The sequence below is a fragment of the Macaca mulatta genome, chromosome 19, assembly GCF_049350105.2.
Source record: "Macaca mulatta isolate MMU2019108-1 chromosome 19, T2T-MMU8v2.0, whole genome shotgun sequence".
Taxonomy (NCBI): Eukaryota; Metazoa; Chordata; class Mammalia; order Primates; family Cercopithecidae; genus Macaca; species Macaca mulatta.
Genome location: NC_133424.1, coordinates 57,138,944 through 57,148,372, shown reverse-complemented (window position 1 = coordinate 57,148,372; position 9,429 = coordinate 57,138,944). Strand labels below are relative to the sequence as shown.

The 9,429-nt window shown below is 45.6% G+C and overlaps 1 protein-coding gene across 10 annotated transcripts in view; it reads right to left on the bottom strand.

The window, feature by feature from the left end:
- Positions 1 to 9,429, bottom strand: part of IGSF23 (immunoglobulin superfamily member 23) — a 32,505-nt gene that overhangs the window by 1,080 nt on the left and 21,996 nt on the right. For 4 of the 10 annotated variants that reach the window (XM_077980411.1, XM_077980400.1, XM_077980405.1 and 1 more), the window contains 2 exons: positions 6,347 to 6,411; positions 5,253 to 5,390 (listed from right to left, as the gene is read on the bottom strand). In XM_077980411.1, the coding sequence (XP_077836537.1) occupies positions 6,378 to 6,411 (34 nt within the window). In that variant the 3' untranslated portion in view covers positions 5,253 to 5,390; positions 6,347 to 6,377. Of the gene's footprint in view, positions 1 to 3,999; positions 4,111 to 5,252; positions 5,391 to 6,346; positions 6,412 to 9,429 lie in introns of those variants that run through there. The other 6 variants (XM_077980403.1, XM_077980408.1, XM_077980402.1 and 3 more) reach the window with 4 other exon arrangements.

The following is a 9,429-nucleotide window of genomic DNA, read 5'->3' as shown; positions in this document are numbered from 1 at the left end:
ACAACGTGGTCTGTAAAGCTTAAACAAGGAACTGCTTAGCTCAATTTCAGGGATATAGTGTGTAATAAATAAAAAGCAGATATACCAACAATAGCAGCAGTGGCAGTGACAATTATTGTTATTGTTGCTTTACAGTTGCCATCAAATAATAATGTTCATGAGAATGGTAATTCATTCATTCTTCACTCAACGTGTATTTATTGAGCCAGTCAGTATCCCAGGCGCTGGGGATACAGCAGAAAATATGACAGACAAAAATCTCTGCCTTTAATGAAGACCATGTTCTGGTGGAGGGAAACAGACCATAAACAGATTAATACCAGAACTCCAGCAGGTCTGGGGGAGATAAGGGTTATAGACCAACCTGCAGTAGGGAGAGGCGAGGAGGGTGGGAGGAAGGGAGGGGGAGAGAGAGAGAGAAATAGAAACAGAGAGACACACTCAGAGATAAGGGCTGGCAGACAGAGATAGAGAGAGATTGAAAGAGATAGAGACACAGCATAGACAGAGCGAGATGAGATTGAAATGAGAGGTGACAGAGAGACTCAGAAAGTCAAACCCTAAGAGAGAGAACCCAAGAGACTTCCTGGTCCCCAGAGGTGTCTGTCCTGGCCAGGGTCTCCATGAGGCTGACTAACAGCTCTTGTCCCTGTTCTCTGACATCCTTATATCCTTTTTATTTTTGTTTTTTTTTAGACAGGGTCTCACTATTTCACTGAGGCTGGAGTGCAGTGGCGCCATCATTGCTCATTGCAGCCTCCACCTCCTGGGCTCAATTCCCTCAGCCTCCTGGGTAGTTGGGACCATGGGCATATGCGATCACGCCCAGCTAGTTTTTAAATTTGTTGTAGAGACAGGGTCTTGCTATGTTGCTCAGGCTCATCTTGAATTCCTGGCCTCAAGCGGTCCTCCCACCTTGGCCTCCCAAAGTGCTGGAATTACAGGCATGAGCCACTGTGCCCGGTCCCACATTCCTGTATCTTTTTTGTAAAATCTCTCCTTTGGCTTTTGGCTGGCTTGAAGCTTTCTTTCCCCGGGTGCCCTCTCTAACTTAGATCTGATTCTTGTGTATGACACATCTGATGCTTGGGGTCTCTCACCCTGGATGTATGTAGGTGAATTTCTAAATGGAAACATGGAGGCTGGTCTCTTGGAAATCTCTGAATTTTCTGTCACTCTTGTTCTGCTGAGTTATTTCCAAATTGGGAATCTGTGGCCATTGTTATGTTACTTCTCTGGACGATGCCATCACCATCTGGGGTTCCCCTACCTCTCTGGGCTCCCCAGTTCCTATCTCCAGGGCCTCCTCTCAGGGCCCTGGAGGGTCAGAGGCTGCTCTGAAGAAGCAGGCTTTGAAGAAAAAGCAAGTTTGGTTCGGGGCATATCTGCTTGCTTCTGTGTTTCTCTGTCAAGAGTCTAAATTCCTTGAGTGTTTGGACCAGACATTTTCTTCACTCAAGTGCTGAAATATCATCTGAAAAAATAGTGAATGGAGATCTCCAATGGGCATCCTATTTTTTGTGTGTTTGTTAGTTTGTTTGTTTTGAGACAGAGTCTCGCTCTGTCTCCCAGGCTGGAGTACAGTGGCGTGATCTCAGCTCACAGCAGCCTCCGCATCCAGGTCAAGTGATTCTTGCGCCTCAGCCTCCCAAGTAGCTGGGATTACAGACCTGCACGACCATACCCAGCTAATTTTTTTGTGTTTTTTAGTAGAGACGGAGTTTCACCATGTTGGCCAGGCTGTTCTCGAACTCCTGAGCTTAGGTGATCCACCCTCCTCAGCCTCCTGAAGTGCTGGGATTACAGGCGTGGGCCACAACACCCAATGGGCATCCTCTTGATGCTGTGGTTTTCAAACTTCTGGATCCAAAAGGATCATCAAGAAACTTGTGTAATTAAGCAAATATGAATCCATTTCCTTATTCTTCCCTCTCCCATTAAAAAATAAAATGGTGGCATTGTTCTCTTTCTGTTTTTCACTTAGCAACATATCTTGTTATTTTCCCATAGGCAGATATATTGAGCTACCTCATTCATTCATTCATTCATTCACAGATGTGTAGTATTCCATTACATGAATGCACCATCATTTTTGAAACTGTCTTCAGGGGATGGGCTTTTTTGGGTGTTTCCAGCCCTTTTGTACTTGCAAACTGTGCTTCCCTGGGTCATCATGTCCATGGCATTTCCCATGTATGTGACAGTATCTGTCATATTTATTCCCAGAAGCTGATTTCCTGGGCCACAGGGCATGCACATTTGTGGTCTAGAGGATATTGCCAAATTGCCGTCCAGCAACCATGCCAGCAAAGTAAGGGCGTGGAGTGGCTTCTACCCAGGAATACTCACGGCAGTTGGGGAAGGTTTAAGAATTTCAGATATGCCCCCACCCCCTGTATCTCTACAAAAAATTAAAAATATTAGCCAGGCGTGGTGGCACATGCCCATAGTCCCAGCTACAGCTACTTGGGAGGCTGAGGCTGGAGGATCGCTCAAGCCCCGGAGTTTGAGGCTGCAGTGAGCCATGATTGCACCACTGCACTCCAGCCTGGGTGACAGGGTGAGACTGTCCACCCCAAAAAAGAAAATGTCAGATGTGAAGCTTTGTCCAGAAGGGTGTGATGTAGGAGGCCTGGGAGCAGGGAGAGAAGGAGAGAAAGACATGGAGAGCAAGAAGAGGAGATGGGGAATGAGGGCTCCAGAGACTCCCTTGGTTCAAATTCTGCTTTCACCAATTGGTAGCTGGGAATCCTAAGCAACCGGTATCGCTTCTCTTGCCTCTTTTTTCTCATCCACAAAATACGGGCTCGTGAAAACATGTGGTGTTAGTTAAATAAGTTATTTAGAAACAAGTTATATGTGGCTGGGCGTGGTGGCTCATGCCTGTAATCCCAGCACTTTGGGAGGCTGAGGTGGGTGGATCATTTTGAAGGGGGCCTGCCCCTTCACCCCTGTGGGTATTTCTTCCAAGGTGAAGATGAGAGACTGAGAAAAGAAATAAGGCACAGAGACAAAGTATAGAGGAAGAAAAGTGGGCCCAGGGGACCGGTGCTCAGCAAGTGAGGACCTGCACCGGCACTGGTCTCTGAGTTCCCTCAGTATTTATTGATCACTTTCCCTACTATCTTAGTGAGGGGCATGTGGCAAGACTATAGGGTAATGGTGGGGAGGGGGTCAGCAGGAAAGCATGTGAGCAAAGGACTCTGTGTCATAAATAAGTTTAAGGAAAGGTGCTGTGCCTGGATGTGCACGTAGGCCAGATTTATGTGTGACTTTACACAAACATCTCAGTGCAGTAAAGAGCAGTATTGCTGCCAGCATGTCTCACCTCCAGTCATAAAGTGGTTTTCTCCTATCTCAGTAAATAGAATGTACTATCGGGTTTTACATCGAGATATTCCATTCCCAGGGAGGAGCAGGAGACAGATGCCTTCCTCTAATCTCAACTGAAAAAGAGGCCTTCCTCTTTCATTAATCCTCCTCAGCACAAACCCTTTACGGGTGTCGGGCGCGGTCAGGTCTTTCTCTTCCCACGAGGCCATATCTCAGGCTGTCTCCGTGGGGGAAAACCTTGGACAATACCCAGGCTTTCTTGGGCAGAGGTCCCTGCAGCCTTCCACAGTGCATTGTGTCTGGGTACTTGAGACTGGAGAATGGTGGCGACTTTTACCAAGCATACCACCTGCAAACACATTTTTACCAAAGCACATCCTGCACAGTCCTAAATCCATTAAACCTTGAGTCAATACAGCACATGTTTCTGCGAGCACAGGGTTGGGCCTGGGTTACGGATTAACAGCATCTCAAGGCAGAAGAATTTTTCTTCATACAGATCAAAATGGAGTTTCTTATGTCTTCCTTTTCCTGCATAGACACAGTAACAGTCTGATCTCTTCCTTTCCCCCACACATTTGAGGTCAGGAGTTCAAGACCAGCCTGGCCAACATGGCGAAACCCCGTCTGTACTAAAAACACAAAAATTAGCTGGATGGTAGTGGTGCGCACCTGGAATCCCAGCTACTTGGGAGGCCGAATCACTTGAGGTGGAGGTTGCGGTGAGCCAAGGTTGTGCCACTGCACTCCAGTCTGGGCGAGAGAGTGAGACCCTGTCTCAAAAAAAAAAAAAAAAAAAGGAAATAAATTACATGGTTTAAAAAGTTATTTATTTAGCTGCTAACAAATGGCAGCAGTTATTATTGGTATCTCCTGGGGCTTATGATTCTTCATCCAAAAAATGGCATAGCATGACATAGTGGCTCAGACCTGAAATCTCAGCACTTTGGCAGGCTGAGGTGGGAGGACTGTCTGAGAATAATGCATTAAAGCTCTTTGGTGCAATGCCTGACAAATATCACTATGGACACCTGGCTGCTGTTTAAACAATTTTTAAACTTTTTTTGGCCAAGTGTCGCTCTGGTGCCCAGGTTGAAGCGCAGTGGCACAATCTTGGTTCACTGCAACCTCTTCCTCCTGCGTTCAAGCGATTCTCATGCCTCAGTCTCCCAACTAGCTGAGATTACAGGCACGCACCACCACGTCTGGCTAAGTTTTTTGTATTTTTAGCAGACAAGCCTTCACCATGTTGGCCAGGCTGGTCTTGAACCCCTGACCTCAGGTGATCCACCCGCCTCGGCCCCCCAAAGTGCTAGAATTACAGGTGTGAGCCACTGTGCCTGGCCTGCTATGACACAATCATGTAACGTAAATAGTCAGTGGCTGGCACATGGAGAACCCTCAACAGACAAGACTTGGACTGAGTTCTGCCACTATTATTGCTAAGCAGATGCCACGTTAGGTGGTTCTGCATTGGTCACAGAAGTACCGAATGTTCCTCAAATGTGAGATATATCCCCCAGAGGAGTTTCAGCCACATTTATGTGCCCTGTGCCTGCCATCTGTCAGGATCCTCATATGGAGAGGTATTAAACTCGAACAGCGCAAAGCTCAAAGGTTGATCTTATTTGCAAACATGCCTCTCCCACTCTCAGGAAGAGAGGCTTCATGAGAAACCACTGAGAAGTGGTGGTGTTTTTATTTAGTTTTTGGTTCTATTTGAAAAAGAGAGAAAAAAAAGCAACATGTGTAAAAGACATATTTTGGGGTCTGGCCAATTTCCAAGGTGAAACCTCCCCCCTGTTTGCTGAGCACTGAGCTCCCACAGACAGGGATGAGCCTCTGATGCTTTGCTTGCACAACGTGTCACAGTGATGGGACCAAGGATGGCACCGAGTCAACCCATCAGATGCTTTCTTGAAGTGTTTCAGAAACAGGGCAAAGGGAGTCTGGTTAAGTTGGGTTGTTCCCTTGAACAGGGATGTTGGATGTTGTAGACTTGGAAGCTGTGGGATGGGGTCTTTTCCCACGTGGATAGAGAAGTACAAAGTGCCCATCTGCAGAGAGAGACAGAGAACTGTGAATTCCACGTGCAGGAGGAAAGAAATTGTAAGGACTTGGGGTGGCGGTGAAGTGTGTGGGTCGGGGAGGCTGGCAGAGAGAGCTGTGTGTACTTCCACATTTCTTGGTAGATTGCAAAAATGGCCACAGATTTTTCCCTTCCTAGTAAGAGGTGGAGTCAACTTCCCCATCCCTTGAATTTGGCCAGTCATGTGACTTTGGCCAATGAAGTCCTTCCTGTGGCAGAAGTGATGGCATGTCCACTTTGAGCTTGAGACTTAAGGGGCATTGCAGTTTCTACTCTTACTCTTGGAATCCTTTCTCTGCCATGTGAACAAGCTTGGGTCACCCTGCTGGAGGATGAGAGACAACATGAAGGAGAGGCCAGTTGTCCCAGCTATGAGGCTATCTTAGTCCACACAGCCCCTGGGCAATCTGCCAACTGACCCCAGATGAAGGAGCGAGCCCTACAGAGACCAGAAGAACTATCCAGCTGAGCCCAGCCCAAATGGATGACCCATGAAATTGCAAGCTAAATAAATGACTGTTGTTTCAAGCCACTGAATTTTGGGGAGGTAGTTTGTTACAAAGCAAACGCTGACTGTCACACCTATGGATTGCTGAAAAATTTCATAGGTCCTTAGATGAAACTGTTCATTTTAGTTTTTCCTGAGCTACTTCAGTGAGTTTCTTTTGCATGGAGCCCAAGAGGTTTGTGAAATATAGAGTGCTTGTTTAGGTCGCTTCCAGGAATTTGATGAGCTGGGCAGATGGGGTGCTGGCAGTTGGCAAAAGGAGAGAAAAGCAGCTCCTGGAGCTCTCCACAGGAGGGGAACATCTCACAGACAAATGATCAGGGAACCAGGAGGGAGGAAGTCACAAATGGACTCTGCCCAGGAACCTCATTCTATTCCCAAACCTAGGATTTCCTTCACACCCTTTCTGGTATTACCTCTTAAGCTGACAGGAGAGTTGCCCACATTTCAGCTGCATATTCCTATTCTCTGCCTGTCAGTCCTGCAGTGGAGAGAGAGAGAGAGAGACAAAGAGAGAGAGAATGAGAATCATCAACTGAATTATTATTTGCTCCCCAAATTAATATGTACTCCTAACACTCCAATATAACTATATTTGGAGATAGATTCTTCAGACACAATAAGGTTAAATGAGATCATAAGAGTGGGATCCTGATCCAATAAGACTGGTGTCCCTATAGGAAGAGGAAGAGACACCAGGGATGAGCATAGAGAAAAGGTCACGTGAGGACACAGTGAGAAGGTGGCCTTCTACAAGCCATGGAGAGGGTCGCTATGGGACATAAAATTGGCTGCCACCTTGATCTTGGACTTCCGGCCTCCAGAACTGTGAGAAAATAAATTTTTGTTGTTTAAGCCCCCCAGTCTGTGGCGTTTTGTTACAGCAGCTGGAGCAAACTAATACAATCATCATCATTGAGGTTTATTGAAGGCTCATCACATTCCAGGCACTGTTAATAGCTCATGACTCCCACCATTTTACTTAATCTTCACTCCTGTCTTTGGAGGGAAGTATAATCATATTCCTGGGTTTTTTTTTTCCTTTTTTCTTTTTTTTTTTTAGAGGATTTGGAAGCACAAATAAACAAGGCAAAGCAGCTTATTGCATAAAGCAAATTACTGATAAACGTCTTACTTGTGAAATAACTATTCAGGGAAAGAAATGGAAAGGTTTGGTAGATACAGGAGCGGACTCTGTTGCCCAGGCTGGAGTGCAGTGGCACTATTTCGGCTCACTGCAACCTCTGCCTCCCAGGTTCAAGCGATTCTGTTGGTAAAAGGCCCCCCAAAATCTGGCCGTAAACTGGCCCCAAAACTGCCCCTAAACAGTGGCCTGACCCTCCGGATCTTTCTTTTCCGGAGGACACTTGGCAAAAAGTAGTTGCCCCAGTGACTGTTCGAGCAGCGTCTCAAGCAACTGCTGTCAGTTCTATTTAGGCAGGAATCCAGCAAGCTAGAAGAGAAGGGGATTTAGAGGCTTGGCAGTTCCCTGTTAGAATACATCCCCCAGACCAACAGGGAAATATTATAGCTACATTTGAGCCTTTTCCTTTTTGAGTAATTAAATTACTCAAATAATTTAAACAAGCTATTAATGCTAAAAAAAATGTAGAAATAATCAGCAAGTCAGGCCACTAGATAGGGGAAAAAAGAAAACTGCTGATCCGGAAATATGTCCAAAATGTAAAAAAGAAAAGCACTGGGCTAATCAATGTCACACTAAGTTTGATAAAGATGGGAACCCGATTTCAGGAAACACCATGAGGGGCCCGTCCTGGGCCCCGTTCCAAACTGGGGCATTTCCAGCTCAGGCCATTCCCTCACCCCTGTACAATGTCTGTCCCCTGCCACAGCAGGTAGTGCCGCAGTAGATTTATGCTGCACAAAAGCTGTGAGCCTTCTGTCTGGGGAACCCCCACAAAAGGTCCCAACAGGAGTCTGTGGACCCTTGCCAGCAGGGATGATAGGATTACTTTTAGGAAGGTCTATTTTAAGTTTAAAAGGGATACAAATACATACAGGAGTCATTGATTTAGATTACCATGGGGAAATTCAAATTGTTATATCTACTTCTGTTCCCTGGAAAGCGGAGCCGGGAGAGCGCATAGCACAGCTCCTGATTGTGCCATATGTGGGAATGGGGAAAAGTGAAATGAAACCAACAGGAGGATTTGGAAGCACAAATAAGGCAAAGCAGCTTATTGGGTAAATCAAATTACTGATAAACGTCCTACCTGTGAAATAACTATTCAGGGCAAGAAATTGTAAGGTTTGGCAGATACAGGAGCAGACATTTCAGTCATTTCTCTACAGCACTGGCTGTCTGCATGGCCAATTCAACCTGCTCAATTTAACATAGTTGGAGTTGGTAAAGCCCCTGAAGTATATCAAAGTAGCTATATTTTGCATTGTGAAGGGCCCAATGGACACTTTGGGACTATTCAACCAATTATAACTTCTGTACCTATAAATTTATGGGGGAGAGATTTGTTACAACAATGGGGAGCACAAGTTCTAATTCCAGAACAATTACATATCCCTCAAAATCAACATATGATGTATGAAATGGGGGATGTCCCTAGTATGGGGCTAGAAAAAAACTTGCAAGTTTTGAAAGAACCACTTCAAATGGAAAGACAAAGTTCCCACCAAAGATTAGAATATCATTTTTGATGGTGGTCATTGTTAAGCTTCCAGAACCTATACCTTTAAAATGGTTAACAGATAAGCCAATTTGGATAGAACAATGGCCGCTGAGTAAAGAGAAACTGGAGGCTTTAGAGGACTTAAAATTGGCCTTTAATAGTTACAGATTTAAAAGACTGTTTTTTCACTATCCCCTTAGCTGAGCAAGACTGTGAATGGTTTGCATTTACAATTCCTACAGTAAACAACCTGCAGCCTGCTAAGTGTTTTCATTGTTTTACAGATGGGTCTAGTAATGGTAAAGCTTCTTATTTTGGCTAGAAAAGTAAAGTTTTCCAGATGCCCTATACTTCAGCTTAGAAAGCGGAGCTTGTAGCTATAATTGAGGTATTGACTGCTTTTCATATGCCTATTAATGTGATTTCTGATTCTTTATACATGGTCATTCCACACAGTTACTTGAAAATGCTCAGTTATGATTTCATACAGATGAACAACTGATGACAAAAACAAAAAGAGGGAGAAAGGCCTTATACAAGGGTCTAGCTGCCTTCCCCTGCCTCCCCACTCCCTCTCTGACCCACATCCTACTTCTCTGCCCATTCTTCACACTACTGTGGCCACCCTGGGCTCCTCACTATTTCCTGAACATGCCAGGCAATCCTGCCTCAGGGCCTTTGCACTTGCTGTTCCCGCTGCTGGATATGCCATTCTTCCAGACCCTCACATGGCTCCCCACTCCCTTCCTTTGCTCAAATGCTACCGTCCCAGGGAGGCCTTCCCTGACTCGTTAAATGCCACCCCACTCTACAATCTTTGTCCTGCTTCCCAGCCTCACTCCTCTCCTTAGCAC